We start from the raw sequence: 22,067 nt of genomic DNA, 5'->3' as shown, positions 1-22,067 counted from the left end.
TTTCATTGTTAAAATATGAAATTGAATATATCGTATTTCTGTAGCGCCCAACGTGAGATAAATCAATAAACGGTCTAGATTTTACAATTTATGTATTGAAAGAAAAATTAAAAAGTTAGGATTTCAGGGAGTCTTTTTAGATAAACTGGAGCCCAGAGAACCAGTTTAGAACCGTTGGGGTCGAGGGAGTCTATTTAGAGAAACTAGAACTGAAACCCAGGAAGTTCATTTAGAAAGCTACCTCCCAAGGGGGCTGTGTAGATGAGCTGATGTCTAAGGAGCCTGGTTAGATGAACTCGAGCCCACGGAGTAGAAAATACAAATTTCAAGATGTTACATTTCGATGGCGCCCAAAGTGAGTTAAATCAAATCATTTTTTTTTTCGATGAAGTGGATCCATGATTCCCAGGGTGTTTTTAACGGCATAAATCACTGGTTACACTGTAAAAATGCAAAATTCAAGATATTGTATTTCTGTGTTGGGGTGAGAAGAGACTGGCTTTTTTAATTGTATTGAATATTATATAATTTGTTGAAAAAACACCTGCTATAATAATTTCTGCTTTCGAATTATATTTGAAGAAAATTTCTAATATTTTTGACATATCAATATTCACAAATGCTGATGCATCTATCTACCAGTATTCTGCAAATGCCACTAAAATTGATAGGAGTATATGCTTAAATATTTCAAAATACCATAAAGTGGCTGCTAAACCGTTATATGGCCAACACGTGAACCTGCACACATTTTCAAATTTGGTAAAAATTTGGTAAAACCCGGTTCAGATGTACCTATGGCTCCCATATATATTGTTCACTCCATTTGCTATTTTTGTCCCCCACGGCCGTAACATGGACTCAAAAACGATATTCGGAAAAAATATCACATACAGCTCAAAAGTACTTTGCCAAATGTAATCAAGATCGGTTCAGATTTGGATATAGCTACCATATATATCTTTTTCCGATTTTATGTTACCAAATGGTTAATACAATACCTAATTGAATGGGTATTAGAACATACGACACATACGTATTCAGCATGGTAGAAAATGTTTCAAATTTGGAGAAATTCATTTCAGATATAGCTCCTATATATCCGATCTGATTTTATACCCTTCACCATACATAGTTAATATACCCTCCATTTAGTTTGTCGTCCGATTGTAACTCATATATATTTTTGATAAGCGTATGATTCAAAGACGTTTTCGCCCCTGTCCGTCAGTTGTAATCACAAGTCAAAACGAATTAAAACAGAAAGCTAACATTTAGCAAAGATCAGTCTTTTGTCTGCAGACAGTTCAAGTTCGAAGATGGGCTATATCGGTCCACGAAATCGTATAGCCCCCATATCTCCCCATATTTTAATGATTTTAGCCATATATTTTTTAAAATTTCGCATTTGAAGCGCGTAATGGATACTTCAATCTATGTCGGAAAAATTTTCTATGCAGGTTCACGTCTTCGCATATCCCACATAAAACGGTACCTCCCTTTATTCGGTATTTTGATGATATTAGCGACATTATTCACCGGAATTGTTTCCAATTTCATATTTTAACTTCGGAATCGGCCTACAGCCTACGACAAAAAAATTTTTTATGCAGAACCAAGTTTTCGTATAGCCCCCATATAACGGATATCATTTGAGTGGCATTTTTCGACCGATTTTTTTAACTTGCAAGTTTCTTTCCAATGGTGCAGGGTATAAACATTTTGATTCTTTGCCGAACTTAGCTGTTTTTATACCCTCAGCCATATGGCTAGAGAGGGTATATACAATTTGATCCGGCAAAACGTGCCTAGTCGAAATAACGGTTTTACACCCTAGGTCTCTTTGGACCAAATCCGTTTCAGAATATTTGGAGTCGATATAGCGATGTTCGTCCGTCCGTCTGTCTGGCTGGCAGGCTGGTGCGCACGATAACTCTCGAAGGGAGTATCCGAATTGGTCCAAACTTGGTACATCGTAATATTTTTGTCAAATTTAGATCGAATTCCTCGACCTGCTCCATAGAGGGTCAAAAATTTGACCAATCATAAGAGAGGTCAAATTACATTTAAATAATCGATCATCGGCTGAGTGTATACATCTGTCGGCAAAACCGCCGATCCGATCAAAATCACGTCGAATCACTTATGCATGACTATGTCAAAAATGCAAAAGAGTGTAATATCTACAGGAAACTTTCCGAAATTTATGGTTGTATAGAATATGTAATGACTGATCCCGTCCTTCTGTAAGCCTGAGCTGATTATAATTTTATTTTCAATTTTTCAATAATCTTACATTTTTCTGAAATATTATTAATATTTATTTATTTATGTTTTTTTTTTTTTTTTTTTGGGTATTCTACAACACATTTTCATTGACACAGTAAAAAGTCTATAAAAATGCAGTTGTAGTCTACAAATTCTATTCTCTTTTACCCCTCTTTTTATCTTCTTCTTTGTTGTTTTTTATTGTTTGCAATATTATAAAAATCACCGCAAAATGTCTCGAAGTTTTTTAATGACAGCTGGAAAAAATACTTTTTATAATTCTGTTTTTTTTTTTCCTTCAACATTTCTAGATAAGTTTTCGATATGAATTCAGAAAATCATAGAAAAAGCATTACTAAGAAATTTATAGGCAATTCATATGACAAAAAAGCGTAATTCCCCCCAATGAGACAGATAATAGTGACAGACAAACGGACACATCAGCCGGAGACGTTACATATTTGTCAAAGATTACTACGACAATGACTGATAAGAAGAGAATATAATAAAAAAAAACAAGAAGACACAGAAGGGGGAGCACACTGATGGGGAAAGATAGGTGTGTGGTTGCAATGTATAAAGATAAACAATTAAGGTGAAGCAAGTGCAGCAAATGTGGAGAAAAAATGTTAATATGCCAGCCGAACAAACTAAACCACCCACCAGCCTACCATTGACTCACCCAAAGTGATGAAATATTCAAGTGACAGACGGTAATTCGATGTTTATAACCCTGGAAATATCCACAAAATAGGAAATTCTTTAGCTTTCGATTAGAAAAATCTTAAGGTGTAGCTACAAGTCTAAAGGCCATATAGTTTTCCATACTTGAAAGAAATGTCTAACATGTGAAAAATAAAAATCAAACAACCATAATTATTTAACAATAATAATTTCATTTTCGTGAGCCTCTTTCTGTGTGTGTGTTCGCATGTGTGGTTTTGAAAATCTAATCAATTTGTTTTTTTTTTCGAACGAATTATTGAAGAGCTGTTGAGATAAGAAAATTGCTTGCCAAAACGTTTTTCGTCAATTTATTCAAACAGCTATGCGCTAAGATAAGGCCATGTGATGTGTTGAACAACACTTCAACCTTCCGTGTTGTCCAACCAAACCCCTTCACAATATCAGGAAAACCTTAACAGTGCCATGGTCACCAAACCCCCCAAAATGTATAAACATATATCACAGGAATAATTAGCTCAACGCAATATCGAATTAACCGCTCCTACCCTACCACAGAAATTAAGGCTGAAAATCGAATTAAGTTTTTCCAACCTCACCCCCCTCCCCCAAAATCCACTAAATTATCTCTGCTAACCGGCTACCAAACATTACTCATATCGTCATATCATCGTTTACCCCTTTTCATTGTGGCCCAAAATGTTTGCCATGTAACTCAATTTACTACTTCTCCGATTACAACAGCAGCAATGTGTTCATGAAATTTACTCCAACTCAGTTAAATATTTTGTGATAAACCCAATAACAACAACAACAACAACAATGGCATCTAATACCACCAAACACAAACCATGATATCCACGAGTATTAGAGCGATGATGAATGAGAGAAAGAGAGGAACGCAAAAGGAAAATAAAATTTATGGCCAAATCAAAGAGATAATCTTCGACACAAATCCAATAAATTAAGTTATTAAAGCAAAAGTAAAGTAAAATAATAATAATAAAATTGGTTATAATACAAACAAACAAACAAACCGAATACATGTGACAGAGCAATAACAACATCAACATCAATCGACAGCAGCAACAACAAAAGAATATCAACAACATGGCTTGCTTTACACGTTTCTTCCCATCGAGACAGAAACAAAGTTTCACACCAGATAAAGACGAAAACAAGGATACAATTTTGAATACCAGAGAGAGTACAGTGGTAAGTAGGAGAATATAATTTATGAGCTTCAATAAAATGTTGAGAAAATCAAAGTTATTAAAGGAATGAGTTCTGATATTTTTTAAATAATAATAATAATAATAATAATAATAATAATAATAATAATAATAATAATAATAATATTATTATTATTATGACAGATATAAGCATTGAAACAGATCTTGTGTTAGCAAAAATGTTTGTATGTGTGAAATTTGAAGAGAGTTGAATGATTATTTGGCTTACTTTGAGCGTCTGGTTTCTCAAAATCTTGAACCGTATGTGGGGGTGGTATGTACCAAAAGAAATGGTCCGATCTCTACCATTTTTATTACAGATTCAGTATTGATAGAAATATTCGTCACCAAGTCTAAATGGAATCGGATATTTATTTCGAGTTTTATGAGCTTAATGAATGTTTAAAATTTCGACCTTTTGTGGGGGATGTACAAAAAGGAGTTGACCGATATATTCCACCTTAACACCAGACCTTGGGTTGATAAAAATGTTGGTATGCGTGAAATTTAAATACAATCGGACTCTTACATCACATTTTATAAGAGTTGTAATTATTAAAAATGTTGATTCTTTGTGGGGCAGATACTAGATACAGTGAACCAACATTGTCCATTACCGCACCTGACCTAGAACTGATGCAAATATTACTGTATGCAAAGTTGGAGCACAATCGGATTATCGTTTCTCTTTCTGTTCAGTAAATTATTTTATTTGAAAATATTGAAATTTTGTCGGGGAGGTACCAGAAGGAATGGATCGATATTGCCCATCTCCGAACTCGATCTAAGTTTGACAATAATATTACGATGTACCAGTTTTGGATCAAATCGAAGTTATCGTGCGCACAGCCAGCAAGACAGACAGAAAGATGGACGGACATCGCTAGATCGACTCCAAATGTCCTGAAACGGATTTAGTCCAAAGATATCTAGGGTCTAAAACCGTTATTTCGATGAAGCACGTTTTGGCCGTATCAAATGATATATAGCCTCTGTAGCCTTATGGCTGATGGTATAAAAAAGGAAGCGAGATAGGCCCATAGTTTCATTTGATTATCTTGATAAAATCGCATTCTGAGTCGATTTATTTCCGTCTGCCCATGTATTTTTGTAAGTCGTTTTTATTGTCCGATCGAAATGAAATTTTGCACAAATCATTTGTTTGACCCAAGGACAAACCCTGTAGATATTAAAGAAAATCGATCAAAATTTAGATATATGTATATCTTTATCCGATTTCAAGTTTATTGTTCACAAAATGGCTAATATCAGCCCAAATGGACAGAATTTTGGTACTTTTAACGGAATTCATCCCAAAAGCAAGTACTTCATACATATGTTTCGTCTGTTTTGGGACTTTAAACCTCACATGCGTAACTCGTTAACTGATTTCAAAAAGAGTGGAAGGAGGGTTAACTTTCAGCCTCTATTTAGGTTACCTTGCGATGTAAACTTGCGAAAATGTCAATACACATGTCTTCCATTTGTGACTCTTATTGTGTTTTGTCGCACAGTGTAGTTTAAGCATGACACCAACGATATGACGTCTGCTGTCGGTTGCAGCCGTTCTATTAAACAATATTTACACACCAATGTTATTGAAGATACATGTTTTTTCATCGAAATTTTCCATAGAAAACAAAGAAACCCAACCTGATCTCTTTCTTTTTTTTTTTTTTCAAACAAAACAAATATTTAAAAATATGCTGAAATTAATTAACTATTTTAAGCATTCCATCATTTATTTAAATATCGCATTTTGTTTGTCAGTTAAATTTAACTATTAATATTTCAGTAGCTGTACTGCGCGGGTGAAAAAGCATTATAATTAAAACACCACGCATATTCCAATTGAGTCTTGTGCCAATATTTAAATAATATTGCCAATAATAAATAAATTATTTTAAAATCAAAAAAAAAAAAATGAGAGAGCCAAAACAAACTGAGGCCAAACAACAAAAGTAAAGCCAATGATAAAAACAATCAGACAATTAATAAATATGTTTGTGTATGTATGAATGCTTTTTGTGATATAAAACAATAATTTAATAATAATCACTATTAAAACAGTCATAATAATGGGCGGATTATTTATGAGCACGACAAAGTGTGACCATCAAACTGGAGTGGACAGCTGGCCGGGACGAGGACATAAACTTGACTCGAGAGTTGGCCGGTTGGTGCACTACACTTGTGTTTTTATTTTGAAATTTATTTGCAGTGTTTTTTTTTTTTTTTTTTGTTGTAAACTTTGTTTTTGTTGTATCAATAAATACATGTAATTGTTTTTGTCTGATTTCATTGGTAAACATTTTCGCTTACATGGCAAAAAACTATGCTGATAAGTATATCCAAAAAAAAAAAAAAAAAAAAAACAATAAACAAAAAATTCTTAAAACAAGTGCCATTGCACCGACCATATGTAGGGGGAGCATAATTTAAGTGCTGATACACTTTTTTCAGTTTTATCAAGTTTTTCAACCATAATTATTCATTAAATTATAGATTTTATTAATTGTATGTGGCCAGCAGCCAAATGAATCCGATAAGGGACCACACGCCGTAAAAACAGGCAATATAAAATTTGAAATGCGGAATGGTATAAAAGGTACAACAAGATTTCAGTTAAAGTTCAGATGATATTGCAGTTGTTTGATTTGATTTTCCGTACAAATTTATAAAAAGATGAATAATTAATATTTTTAATTGGCGGTTGGTTTTGCAATTAAATATTGTTTTTTAAACGTCTTGCACGATACAGAGAATTGTTTTATACTTTCCAATCTGTCAATGATATATTTTGCAGTTTTTGTAGGAAATAAACATGCAGGATACAAAAATTGTACACGGACACTTGTACACCTGTAGCTAACTCTAAAGTCTATTTTTTAGTCCTTTTGCTAAATTGCAAACAAGAAATTTTAAAATCACTTTCATATATCAGTCATTGCTTTAAACTTATATTTCACCACTGGAAATCAAAATATCAAACTTATGTTCTTATGACACATTATAAAGTGGTGTTCGAATTGTGCCGTCTTTGACTACTTCCTTTGACATTAAAAACACTGTGCAACAAAAAAAAAAAAAAAACAAAAAAAAACAAGTAAAAAAGCAGTAAGTTCGGCCGGGCCGAACTTTTAATACCATTTGCAACGAATTTGGAAATTTTCAAAAAATAAAATCCTCAAAAAATTCTGTTAAAATTTTAAAAATACCGAGTATAGCCGTTATTTTGGGGTCTATACGACGTGGACATACATAGGCATTGTTTGTCATAAGCCATTACCATATTCTAATTCGAAACTTGAAATAAACGGTGAACAATGTAGCTAAAATCATCAAAATACCGAATATAGGGAGGTACCGTTATATGGGGGCTATACGAAGACGTGGGTGCAGTATCCATTTTGAACTTCAAATACCAAATTTGAAACAATTCCCGTGAATAATGTCGCTAAAATCATCAAAATACCGAATATAGGGAGGTACCGTTATATGGGGGCTATATGAAAACGTGGACCTACATGGCCCATTTACGAACTTAACCTGCCTACTGGAAAAATAAACATGTGTGCAAAATTTTAGCCACCTATCTCAATTCATTCGAAAGATAGCGTGATTACAACAGACATACAGACAGACGGACAGACAGACAGACAGACAGACGGACATCGCTAAATCGACTTAGAATTTTACGCTGATCAAGAACATATATACTTTGTTGGGTCTGATATGAGTATTTCGAGGAGTTACAAACGGAATGACAAAGTTAATATACACTCCATAATATGGTGGAGGGTATAAAAACCAGTAAAACAGCTGTATGTTTGGCCAGGCCGAAATTTGAATACCCTCCACCATTTGTAACGAATTTGGCAATTCTCGAAAATAATAAAATCCGTTAAAAATTCTGTTAAAATCTTAAAAATACCGAATATAGCTATTATATTAAGGTCTATACGATGACATGAACATGTGTAGGTAACATTTGTCATAAGCCATTACAAATTTCAAATGCGAAACTTAAAAAAATCGGTCATAATGTCTTTAAAATCAAAATACCGAATATCGGGAGGTACCGTTATATGGAGGCTTTACGAAGAGGTGGACCTGCACAGACAATTTTCTGTCTTAGGCTGTAGTATCCATTATGAACTTTAAATACCAAATTTGAAACAATTCCGGTAAATAATGTCGCTAAAATCATCAAAATACCGAATATCGGGAGGTACCGTTATATGGAGGCTTTACGAAGAAGTGGACCTGCACAGACAGTTTTCTGTCTTAGACTTTAGTATCCATTACGGACTTCAAATACCAAATTTGAAACAATTCCGGTGAATAAATTCGCTAAAATCATCAAAATACCGAATATCGGGAGGTACCGTTACATGGTGGCTTTACCAAAACGTGGACCTACATAGCCCATTTTTAATACCAAAAGTCCTGCAGACATAACATACATTTGAGCAAAATTTTATCAATCTACTTCAATTCGTTCGGAAGCTAGAGTGATTTCCACAGATGGACGGACTTCGCTGAATCGACATAGAATTTTATGCTGATCAAGAATATATATACTTTGTGGGGTCTAAAATGTGTATTTCGAGGTATTACAAACGGAACGACAAACTTCATATACCCTCCATACTATATTGGAGGGTATAAAAAATAATAATAATGAATAATCATAACAGAAGTCAAAATATATTTAAATAATCGAACAATGGCTGAGGGTATTAGACTGTCGGCAGAACCGATTGATACATTTTAACTTGCTTTTGCAAATTTCGACCTTTTGTGGTGGAGGTACCAGAAGGAGTGGACCGATATTGCCCATCTTCGAACTCGATCTAAGTTTGACAGTAATATTACATTGTATCAATTTTGGACCAAATCTGATACTCCATTCGAGAGTTATCTTGAGCACCAGACGGACGGAAGGCCATCGCTACATCGACTCCAAATTTCCTGAAATGGATTTGTTCCAAAAGACCTAGGGTCTAAAACCGTTATTTATTTATTTATAGGTCATTTATAGGGCTGTCATTTCTAAGCCACTCGTCCGACAGCTGTTAAAATTATTCCACTGACAGTTCATTATATTGTTTATAAGCATACAAAAACATTTTCGTGAAAAGTTATTCGTGATGCAATTCAAGCGTGATAGTGTGATTTCTTTATATTTTACTGGAGAACCACAATTGGCTGTCATTAGAGCAACCCAGCTATTAAATGAGAATATATCTTTTGTGTCTCGTACCATCGCTCGTTACCGTGATAATGGTAGCGTAGCCCGACGTCAAGGAAGTGGACAGAAGAAAACAGCAACATCAGTAGAAATGGTTCGAAAAGTAAAGAAGCGACTTGATCGAAGCCCGCATCGCAGTGGCAGAGAAATGGCTCGTGAGCTGTACATACCGCAATATTTCATTCGGAAAATATTGAAAAATGAGCTCGGGGTAAAGCAATTGAAATTCCAGAAAGTGCAAGAACTTACACCGCAACCGAAAGAAAATGGACTCAAAAGAACTAAAGAGTTGCTTCGCTTGGCCGAAAGTGGTGAAGTGCCGAATTTGGTTTTCTCCGATGAGAAAACATTCTTTTCCCTCAGTTTGTAAACAAACCAAAGAGGTCAGCTGAAAATGTGCACCTTCGGTTGGCCACCAGAACTCAATCACCGGCCATGGTGATGGTGTGGGCCGCCATAACAACCAATGGTCGCTCTCCGCTCATATTAATCGACCGTGGCATCGGAATAAATGCCGAATATTATCGCGAAAATATTGTGGAGGGTGTTTTAAAGCTTTGTGCACGCAAACATTTTTGCCGCAGACCTTGGACATTCCAACAGGATTCAGCACCATCACACTCAGCACGCGCCACCCAAGAAAGGTTACAAAATAAGCTTCCTCGTTTCATTTTCAGCGCAAAATGGCACCCAACATTTTCGGATACCAATCCGTAGGTCTATTGTGTTTGGAGTATTTTGGAAAGCAAGGTTGGCACTAAAAAATACCAAAGTGTCGATTACCTCAAGCAAGCGCTTCGCCGGGAATGAGCAAATATACCGCAGAGCAACATTCGGGCAGCGTGTGATGGTTTCATTGGCCGTTTGATGGCCATAATTCGTGCCAAATGTGACCAATTCGAACAAATCTGTTGGATTTTTTTTATCTTACCCTGTATACCATCTATAGCCATATGGCTCTGTTAGTCCTTAACAATTAAAAAATTATTTTTTTTATTTTCTTTAAAAAATCTACGTTCATAGCTCTGTCGGTTGATTCTGAAATTGTTCAAAAAAATCAATCAATCAACCTTCAATTTTTTTTTAATCCTTGTATAAAATTCATGAAAAGGTCCACGTTTAAAGTTCTGTTGGTACTTGTACTTTTTTCAAAAAATTCGCGTTCAAAGCTCTTTTTTCGCTTTTACAAAATTTTTAAACAATCCAAGTTTAAAGATCTGTTGTCCTTGCAAACAATTCTTGAGAAAATCTATGTTCTAAGCTCTTTTGGTCCACTTTAAAGTTCTATTGGTCCTTATGAAGAAGAAAATTCTTTAAAAAATCCACGTTCACAGATCCATTGGCCATTGTAAAAAATTCTTTAAAAAATCCACGTTCACAGATCCATTGGCTATTGTGAAAAATTCTTTAAAAAATCCACGTTCACAGATCCATTGACTATTGTGAAAAATTCTTTAAAAAATCCACGTTCACAAATCCATTGGCTATTGTGAAAATTTTTTGTAAAAAATCCACGTTCACAGATCCATTGGCTATTGTGAAATTTTTTTTAAAAAATCCACGTTCACAGATCCATTGACTATTGTGAAAATTTTTTGTAAAAAATCCACGTTCACAGATCCTTTGACTATTGTGAAAAATTCTTTAAAAAATCCACGTTCACAGATCCATTGACTATTGTGAAAAATTCTTTAAAAAATCCACGTTCACAGATCCATTGGCTTTTGTGAAAAATTCTTTAAAAAATCCACGTTCACAAATCCATTGGCTATTGTGAACAATTCTTTAAAAAATCCATGTTCAGAGATTTTTTTGTCCTTGCAAAAAATCAGCTCTCATTGCTATGTTGGACATAAAAATTTGCTCGCTGTTCCAGCTCCTATTAAAAAAGACACTCCATAACAAATTTTTAATAGAAAAGTGTTTTAAATATTATTTTCAATTTTTAGCCCTCACCCCCTCCTACTTTTCAAAACTGAGAAATTTCCAACCTCTTTTTTAACACTTATCAAACCATTTTACAATTTCCCAATGCACCACCAACAACCAACCATCAATTGTGGCAGATGAAACTGAATCTGATATGAAAACAACAGCCACAACAACAACAACCCATGCCAAATACAAATGGAAGATAAATTTCATTTCACTTTATCAGATATCGGTGGTTATTGTTGTGTTATTGCCTTCACGTTTATTTATTATTGAGAAGTCACAAAACAGACACTGATATATATGTTTCAATAAATTATTCTTACCTTTATCTGTGCGAACAAATGTGTTGCACATGTATGTCCTCCGAGTGTGTGTATGTATGTATGAGGGCGTGTCACGCAACACACCACCCATATGATCACGTTTCATTTTTCATTGAAAACAGCTCAAAGGTGACACTTTATTGTCAGGAATAAAAACCACAATCTTAAATACTGTCAATAGGCTTTTTGCTTCACTCCTTCCCCCAGATTTCCCCCATGGGAGTTGAGTTGACTCAATACAATTGCTTTAGAACGGCATTTTAAATTCATCTTACATACACGCCATAACGATTTCTTTAACTCCTCATGGCCTGCCTGCAGAGAGCAGGAAGCACAGCCTAAGCAAAAGAATATTTAAAAAACAGACATCATTTCCGGTCCCTTGAAGCGTTTAGGTAGGACGAACGAAAAAAAACCAACACGTAGAAAAAGGCGTGTGCTGGAAATCATTGAATCACATCAATTTTGTATTTTATCAGATGCGAGGAATAACCGAGAAAAACGCAATTTTTAAATAAATTGATGCGGAAAATTAGCAAAAAAAAATAAATAAAAGAAGGCGGAAGGAAAATCAGGTATTTGGCGAAGAGAATAAAGATAATATATAATTTTAATCGGATTCAATCAACTGTAAAATCGATTGCAAGATCTTTGGCGATCGACAACATTCTTTCAAACAGCTTTCCTGCGGAAAATGTTGTTATCGACCAATATTTCTATAAAATAAGTTGTTATCGAAAAACTGTTCTATAGAAAATTTTTGTTATCGAAAAGTTTTCTATAGAGAATTGATGTTATCGTAGTATTTTCTATAGAAAATAGTTGTTATCGAACGTTTTTCTATAGAAAATAGTGGTTATCGAACGATTTTCTATAAAAAGTTGATGTCGTCGAAATATTTTATATAGAAAATAGTTGTCATCGAAAGATTTTCAATAGAAAATAGTTGTTATCGAACGATTTTCTATAGAAAATAGTTGTTATCGAACGATTTTCTATAGAAAATGTTGTTATCGAACGATTTTCTATAGAAAATAGTTGCTATCGAACGATTTTCTATAGAAAATAGTTGCAATCGAACGATTTTCTATAGAAAATAGTTGCTATCTATAGAAAATAGTTACTATCGAACGATTTTCTATAGAAAATAGTTGCTATCGAACGATTTTCTATAGAAAATAGTTGCTATCGAACGATTTTCTATAGAAAATAGTTGCTATCGAACAACATTTTCCATAGAAAATATAGTTTTCGAACAACATTCCATAGAAAATGTTGTTATTAAACAACACTTTCCATTGGAAATGTTGTTATCGAACAGCTTTTCTATGGAAAAGGTTGTTAACAAAAAACTTTTCTATGGAAAAGTTTGTTATCTAACCACTTTTCTGTAGAAAGGGTAGTCATCGAACGACTTTTCTATAGAAAATGTTGTCATTGAACAAATTTTTCATAGAAAATGTTGCTATCGAACAACTTTTCCTAAGAAAAGGCTGTTATCAAACAAATTTTCTTTAGAAAAGGCTGTTATCGAACAACTTCTCTTTAGAAAAGGTTGTTATAGAACAACATTTCCGAACATAATGATGTTATCGAACAACTTTTCTATAGAAGAGGTTGTTGTCAATCAACTTTTCTATAGAAAATGTTGTTATCGAACAACTTTTCTATAAAAAGTTTGTTATCGAACAACTTTTGTACAGAAAAATTTGTTATCGCTGAACTTTTATATAAAATGGGATGTTTTCGAACAACTTTTCTATAGAAAATATTGTTATCGAAAAATTTTTCTATAGAAAAGGTTGTTGTCAAACAACTTTTCTATAGAAAAGGTTGTTGTCAAACAACTTTTCTATAGAAAAGGTTGTTGTCAAACAACTTTTCTATAGAAAAGGTTGTTGTCAAACAACTTTTCTATAGAAAAGGTTGTTGTCAAACAACTTTTCTATATAAAAAGTTGTTATCGAACAACTTTTCTATAGAAAAAGTTGTTATCGAACAACTTTTCTATAGAAAAAGTTGTTATCGAACAACTTTTCTTTAGAAAAGGTTGTTATCGAACAACTTTTGTACAGAAAAATTTGTTATCGATGAACTTTTTTATAGAAAAAGGATGTTATCGAACAGCTTTTCTATAGAAAAGATTGTTATCGAATAATTTTTCCATAGAAAAGATCGTTATCGAACAGCTTTTTATAGAAAAGATTGTTATCGAACAAATTTTCTATAGAAAAGATTGTTATCGAACAAATTTTCTATAGAAAGATTGTCATCGAACAACTTTTCAATAGAAAAGATTGTTATCGATGAACTTTTCCAGAGAAAATGTTGTTATCGATTAACTTTTCTATAGAAAATTTTGTTATCGAACATCCTTTGTTTAGAGAAAATTGTTATCGAACAACTTTTGTATGGAAAATGTTGTTATCGAACAACTTTTGTATGGAAAATGTTGTTATCGAACAACTTTTCTATAGAAAATGTTGTTATGGAATAACTTTTCTATAGAAAATGTTGTTATCGAATATCTTTTCTATTGAAAATGTTGTTATCGAACAACTTTTCGGTAAAAAAATAGTTGTTATCGAACAACTTTTCCCTAAAAAAAGTTGTTATCGAACAACTTTTCCATAGAAAATGTTATTATCGATGAACTTTTCCATAGAATATGTTGGTATCGATGAACTTTTCCATAGAATATGTTGGTATCGATAAACGTTTCTATAGAAAAAGTTAATATCCATAAACTTTTCTATAGAAAAAGTAGTTATCGATGAATTTTTCCAAACAAAAAGTTGTTATCGTTGAGTTGTTCCATAGAAAAGTTGTTATCGATGAACTTTTCTGCTGGAAAGGTTGTTATCGAACAAGTTTTCTATAGAAAATGTTGTTATCGAACAAGTTTTCTATAGAAAGTGTTGTTATCGAACAAGTTTTCTATAGAAAATGTTGTTGTCGAACAACTTTTCTATAGAAAATGTTGTTATCGAACAACTTTTCTATAGAAAAATTTGTTATCGAACAACTTTTCTATAGAAAATTTTGTTATCGAACAACTTTTCTATAGAAAATGTTGTTATCGAACAACTTTTCTATAGAAAATGTTGTTATCGAACATCTTTTCTATAGAAAATGTTGTTATCGAACATCTTTTCTATAGAAAATTTTGTTATCGAACATCTTTTCTATAGAAAATGTTGTTATCGATGATTTTTTCTATAGAAAAAGTTGTTATCGATGAACTTTTCTATAGAAAATGTTATCGTACAACTTTTCCATAAAAAACGTTTTTCCTTTCCTTACTAAACTGCCCCTATCTGGTTTTCTTGTTCAATAAACGTGCGATTGACATTGATTAAGTCACTTAATTTAAAATGATGGCATAAAAGGAAAAATCCCGGAAAATGTTGTGAATCTCTTAAGATACTGTCTTCCGTGAGCATGCCTGCCATCCATACATCCATCTATCAATTGGATAAGACACAAACCTCTAGGCAATTTTCCAAAGAACATCAGATACGTGAGAGTTTATTTGATCGATTTTTTGTTTTTCACATTAGATGGTGGCCGTTAAAGAAAAACCTGCATGTAAGTATGTTTGCTTGTTCTTCTATTGTGAAAATGTGGCATTTTTTTTATGAGACATCAGGTGCCATTGAAAAATCATTCAGTGTCTTGTCAAACATTTAAGTTTATTGGTTTAACTGCCATTAGAGGTTTGTATTGGATCTTAACCACACATGTTTTTGTTTTTCAAAAGAGGTTAGCTGCAGTGCTATTGAGAGGAGGGAAAGAGGATTTTTTAATAAAAGATGAATGAGCATTTCATTACTCTGCAGATGATATCTGAATTGTTCTGTCAAAGAATGATATTAGAGAAAAAACTGTAAAATTTTCAGGAAAGGGGACTATGTTAAAGCTCATACAAATTCTCAGAGATAAAACTCTCAGAAATCTGATGTAATTGGGTTTTAACTTTTGTCCATCCATACAATTGATAGTATTTCAAACTGTTATTTTTTAATTAAAAATATATATATTTTTTTTAAATATCTCATTTCGATAAATTTATGATAAAAATAACAACAAAAGATAAAAATAAAACTCTCTCGTTGTTCAACAGCATTCCTATTCCAGGGAGTGGGGCAATGGCGAGTGTGTGTGCACTTGTTTCATTTTCTTCCGTTTGTATCTTTTTTTGGTTTTGTTGTTGTTGTAATTTTTTTTGCTTTCTTTTGTTACTGATACTATTTACATTAAAGGTGTTGTTGGTTCTGCCGCCGTTTTTCCCCACCTTATTTGTTTATTAGTTTTATTCGAAGTCAATAGGGTGAGGGGAAGGGGGAATGGTCGTTACCACTACATGAACAGGTGTTTCAGTGTTATCCAAATAGTAATTACTTGCATCTGTTTTTAATGTAAATATTGTTTTTTTTTTATTTTTTCTTTTTCATTACAATTCTGTAATTTACAAAATGAAGAAGAAAGAAAAACTCGTAGCCTCGTATACGTGTTGACTAACTGACCTTCGAACGATGCATTAAGTTCACCGCTGAGTGTTACAATGGAAGATTATGTATTTTGCGCCAAGGAATTTATAAGATAATGAGAATTATATTATCATCCCACATTTTATGCTGATAATAAGTTTATGGGTGGCTTTGAAGGTTATTGTAAAAATAAGAAAACAGAAGTTAATGCCAATTTCTCAAGTTTTTTATTTCATGAAAGATTCGTCATCTTTTTAATCGCTAGAGGGAACACCTGGCCAAGAATTCGTCCAGGAAGCTATAAAGTATATTTTCTTGATAAGCCAAAAATTCTATGTCGATTTAATCTAGCAGGCTTGTTCTACCATCTGTCTATGGGGATCACATACACAGACCTTTGAAACTTTGCTCGCCCCACATTTCCCCGTAGTTTTCTGCATTGTGAAGCTTTCAGCAACATTTTCCACTGAATTGCGTGTGGTTTAAAATTGTGGATTATCGTTGGGTAACATATCGACTTACATAAGTTCGGCATATTTCTACAATATTACTATAACGATCGGATGTTGTTTAAAATTTTTTTGTTTTCATTGCTTTGGCAAACAATTTTCCAAACGGACAGCGGTCCACGATATCGTATAGCCCCCATATAACGGTACCCCCGATATTTGGTATTTTGATGATTTTAGCCACATTTTACAATGGCATTGTCTGAAATTCTACAAAAAAAGTTCTTTATGGGTATTTTACCTCCTTAAATAAAATTTTATATATAGGTCCACTATATTGGTGCCCATATAACGGCATCCCGATATTCGGTATTTTGATGATTTTAGCCACATTTTCCAACGGAATTGTCTGAAAATCCACACAAGGAGTTCCTTCCAAGTAATTTACCCCGTGAAAGATTATTGTCTATATGGGTCCACCAATACTCGGTATTTTGATGATTTTTTGACATTTTCCAACGAAATTGTCTGAAAATCCACACAAGGAGTTATTTCTGAGTACTTTACCCCCCAGAAGAGAATTGTCTATACATGTTCACGATATCGTATATCCCCCATACAACGTCTATGCAGGATGATTTTGGCCACATTTTTCAATGGAATTGTCTGAAATTCAACATTAGAAATTCTTTCTGAGTACTTTAGCACCTAAAAGAAAATTGTCTATATAGGTAAATGATATCGTATAACCCCCATACAACGTCTATGCAGGTCCAGATCTTTGTATAGGCCCCATATAACAGTAGCCCCCTATATTCGGTATTTTGATAATTTTAGCTACAATATTAACTGAATTTTTTCAAGTTTCGCAATCAAATGTTGTAATATATTATGACAAAAGTTGCCTATGAAGGTCCACTTCTTCGTATAGACCACAATGTAACGGCTATATTCGATATTTTTTCTCCGATGAGAAAACATTCGTTGTCCAGCAGTTTGTACACAAGCAAAATGATCGTTTTTACTTGCCAAAGAGGACAGCTGAAAATGTGCACCAGAACTCATGCCACCAGAACTCAAGCGCCAGCCATGGTGATGGGCCGCCATAACAGCCGATGGTAGCTCTCCGCTCGTAGTAATCGACCGTGATATTACAATAAATGCTGAAAATATTCTGCAGGGTGTATTAAAGCCTTGGGCACGCAACCATTTTAACCAAAGATCTTGGACATTCTAACAGGACTCAGCGCCATCGCACTCAGCACGCGCCGCCAATTCGAACAAATATAAAATTATTCTAAAATTTGATGCTATTTCCGACATTTTTTGTTTTCATTCAATAAAACTAAAAAAAAAAAATTTAAAATGATGACGTTTGACTTTAGTGCAGTTTTTTATACCCTCAGCCATATTGCTACAGAGGGTATATATAATTTGATACGGTCAAAACGTGCCTAGTCGAAATAACGGTTTTATACCCTAGGTCTCTTTGGATCAAATCCGTTTCAGAGCATTTGGAGTCGATCTAGCGATGTCCGTCCGTCTGTCTGTCTGTATGGCTGGTGTGCATGATAACTCTCGAAGGGAGTCCGATTTGGTCCAAACTTGGAACATCGTAATATTTTTGTCAAACTTAGATCGAGTTCGGAGATGGGCAATATCAGTCCACTCCTCCTGGTACCTCAACCACAAATGATCGAAAATTTAAAAATATATATATTATCTGCACAGAAAGAACAGCGATAATCCTATTTTGCTCCAACTTTGCAAATAATAATATTTGCTTCAGTGCTAAGTTAGGTGTGAAAATGGACAATATCGGTCTACTCCATAAAGTACCTACCCCACAAATGGTCAAAATTTTGAATAATTACAACTCTCATAAAATGTGATGTATGATTCCGATTCTCTTCAAATTTCACATATCCCAGTATTTATATTAACCCAAGGTCTGGTGTTAAGATGGAATATATCAGTTCACTCCTTCTGGTACCTCCCCCACAAATGGTCGAAATTTTCAAAAAATACATATTTTCACAATTTTCAATACTTTTATCTGTCATAAATTGCCAAACTACTCAGAAATAGGAAATATTGGCCCATTCTTTCAAAACCCACTCCATAGAGGGTCAAGATTTTAAAAATTCATAACAGAAGTCAAAATATTTTTAAATAATCGAACATTGGTATACATCTGTCGGCAAAACCGACCGATACTTTTTTATTTGTTTTATCTCACAATGTATGTTTTATCCGACGGTGGGTTTATAGACGCTCACAAGCGTAATATGCATTCCACAACAATGATCTTTAATACCAGATATCGGATACAGCTCTAAAATACGTGTATAAAATTTTGTCAAGATCGATTCAGATTTGGATATGACTCCCATATATATGTTTCACCCGATTTCGGGTTTAAGTTCCTCACATTCGTAATATGCATTCAACAACAATGATATTTGGTACCAGATATCTTATTGAGCTCGGAAATTCTTTTGCCAAATGTTATCGGCTATGATTTGGATAAAGCTCCCATATATATCCTTAATCCGATTTAAGGTTTATTGTGCCAATATCAGCCCAAATGGAGTGCATTATTGTCTTATCTCCCATATAGAGATATTTTTTAATTTCGATTCGCTGGAAGCATTGAAATGACTCAAAATATAGATATTCATAATATAAAGCCTTTACCCTATAAATTTTCATTTCATTTTGTGGAACTCGACACCGATATATATATATATATTTTTATTATAATCCTTCTCGAAAGGATATCGTGCACTTCATCGCAATGTTATTGGGCATAAAAAATCGATTCAAAATTGGAAATGCTACCCATATATTAGTTCCCCCTGAACCAAAATATTACTGCTGTAAGGCCAAATGTTGTTGGTATGATCTATAGATCTTCTAAATATACATAGTGGTGTAGCGTATCATATAGTCGGCCCCGTCCGACTTTTGACTTTTCCTTACTCGGTTAAAATTCTGAATCTGTCAGACAGGAAATTTGAAATAAAGAAATAATGCAAATTATTTCATGTAGTGCTTTGAAATTGGACACATTATCTGGTATTGTGTCTGGCATGGTTTGGTGTTAAAAAAGACTTTTAGTTGACTCTTAGTCATAGTTATCTCCCAATTTCCTGATTATAAATTTTTAAGCACAATGCAAATTTTTGAGTCTTAAGTTAAGCATAATTTCCCTCATTATTGTCTTATCTCCCATATAGAGATATTTTTTAATTTCGATTCGCTGGAAGCATTGAAATGACTCAAAATATAGATATTCATAATATAAAGCCTTTACCCTATAAATTTTCATTTCAAGTCAAATGTATTGATAAAAGCTGTATGTCATAGTAGATAACTTTTAAGTAAACCAAATGTCCAGAATGCATTAGTATCTGCCCAAAAATTCAAGTTTCATAATATCTATATATATAAAAGAAAGTTGTGTTAGTTACTACGCTTATAACTTAAGAACCGCTGGACTGATTTTAACGATTCAAACAAATTCGGAATTCTCTCCTCTCCGAAAAGGATAATATCCAAAAAAATCGCGTAAAAATGTGATATTTTAACATTTTCATTTTGACTTTTGAAATGTACAATAGTAATGTTTTATTTTGCATGATTTTTTTTCCATTTTTACTTACTTTTTTCTAATGTACATTTGTAGTGTTTTTTATATATATATATATATATATATTTTTTTTGAATTCAAATATTAATACCAATTTATTTAATTGACTTGATTTCTTGAGAAATGAAATTGATCGCGAGTTACATGGAAGCGTAGTACCGAATTATGTGGTGGCGAAACGGAATAGATGATGTCGAAATAATTTAATGGAATCGAATTTTAAAATAGAAGTACATTCTATTGACAAACTATATAAGGATCTTTAAACATTTGCTGTAAAAAAAATCAGCGAACAAGTTGAAGATTTTTTCAATGTGTTATTCTTCTTTTGTCAATTTTTTTTTCAATTTGTATTATCTAATTGAATTCAGTAAATTTTTTGCGAACAAAATAAAGAATAATTTTTCACTATATACAAATTTTCACCAAAAAATGAAATAAGTAGGAAATACGATGTCAACTGACATCTACCTTTCAACTCCAGGGCCGACATCGTGGTTCAGCTGGAAGATGCGAACACATTTGAACAAACAAAAATTGCCGAAAAAGCCTAATGGGGATCATTTCAAAGCGTGGAACTACTTCTTTCCTGTCACAATAATCCGTCCAATGTACAATCAGAAAAATACCAAATATAAAGGGTGGAAAATAGTAGAGCGAATGGGACTTTTAGTAAGATAAAGATTTCTATCCTTCCAGAAATTCTTCCCAAACATTCAAGATAGGTCATGATATCGATCATAACTCACGGATAAGGGACAACCCGATTTCATATTTATATAACCATCGTATGATTTAAGCTATTTTTGGTGTCTTGGTCACTTTTTTAATATTTTAGCCATTATTTGGCATTTTTGTTTCTAAGGAGGTAGAGAACCTCTTCGCATAAAGTTTGAAATTTTCAGAGTAGGGCCCATTTTGGTCTTGACCACATTCATTAATTGACTAAAGGTTGTATTTATGCTACTCTGGGGTAGGGAACCATCCTACAGATAATTGCCACATAGGAATTTATTTAAGTAAAGTCCCCACATTGGCGTATTCCCAAGTCCACTTTCACATCTAATTGGTGGTCAGAAAAAAAAATGTTGTTTTCTATTGAATTTGTAACCCCCAAGAGAATATTGGTTGGGCCACGTTGCTGTGACCGTGGTCTTGGCCACGTTTTTCAACTGATTTGGCCATTATTTGCTGTATTTAGGCTACTTTGTGAGTAGAGAACCATCTTACAGAAAAATGTCAACATACGTAAATATTTTGGTACAGTCACCATATAGTCCCCAGGCCCGCCGATCTATAGTGATGTTTACCGATTGGCGGATAACAACGCGGGTATTGTTTAATCGTTATTGAATTTTACCATGAACAAGAACATAGACTTTTTGGGGACTCTAATGCGCAATTTGAGGTGCTATGGTAATGGGTGTAAAAGCGTAATTAACTTTGACTATTCAGAAATTATTTTGCCCTCCTTCCATAGTTATTTATTTCTATTTAGTCGAATCAATATTTATATTAAAATTTGTTCACCTTTATGAGCTAGATTTGTGAAATATTATGCTATGCAAAATTTGCATTAAAGACTAAAACTACGGGCCGGCAACGCGGACCGGGCCAGCTAGTCATTTATAATTTTATAATATCATTTAAAAATTTTATAAATTTGAAATCGAGGTCATTACAGATTAATTCCTTAATATTCCTACTTATTTTTTGCGAAATATTTCTGAATTATTTTTGAATGTCTCTAATATTAAACAAATTTCATTACCACTTACTA

The 22,067-nt window shown here is 33.4% G+C and overlaps 1 protein-coding gene across 4 annotated transcripts in view; it reads left to right on the top strand.

Moving 5' to 3' along the window:
* The window catches only part of LOC101889819 (cGMP-dependent protein kinase 1), a 45,455-nt gene that overhangs the window by 3,789 nt on the left and 19,599 nt on the right, over nt 1-22,067 (top strand). For 3 of the 4 annotated variants that reach the window (XM_020037311.2, XM_020037312.2, XM_059129997.1), the window contains exon 2: nt 3,697-4,167. In XM_020037311.2, the coding sequence (XP_019892870.1) occupies nt 4,063-4,167 (105 nt within the window). In that variant the 5' untranslated portion in view covers nt 3,697-4,062. The remainder of the gene's footprint in view (nt 1-3,696; nt 4,168-22,067) is intronic. The other variant, XM_011294882.3, reaches the window with a different exon arrangement.

This window comes from Musca domestica, unplaced genomic scaffold (genome assembly GCF_030504385.1).
Source record: "Musca domestica strain aabys unplaced genomic scaffold, Musca_domestica.polishedcontigs.V.1.1 7, whole genome shotgun sequence".
Taxonomy (NCBI): Eukaryota; Metazoa; Arthropoda; class Insecta; order Diptera; family Muscidae; genus Musca; species Musca domestica.
Note: the sequence above shows the minus strand (reverse complement) of the source record. Positions and strands in the feature narration are given on the sequence as shown.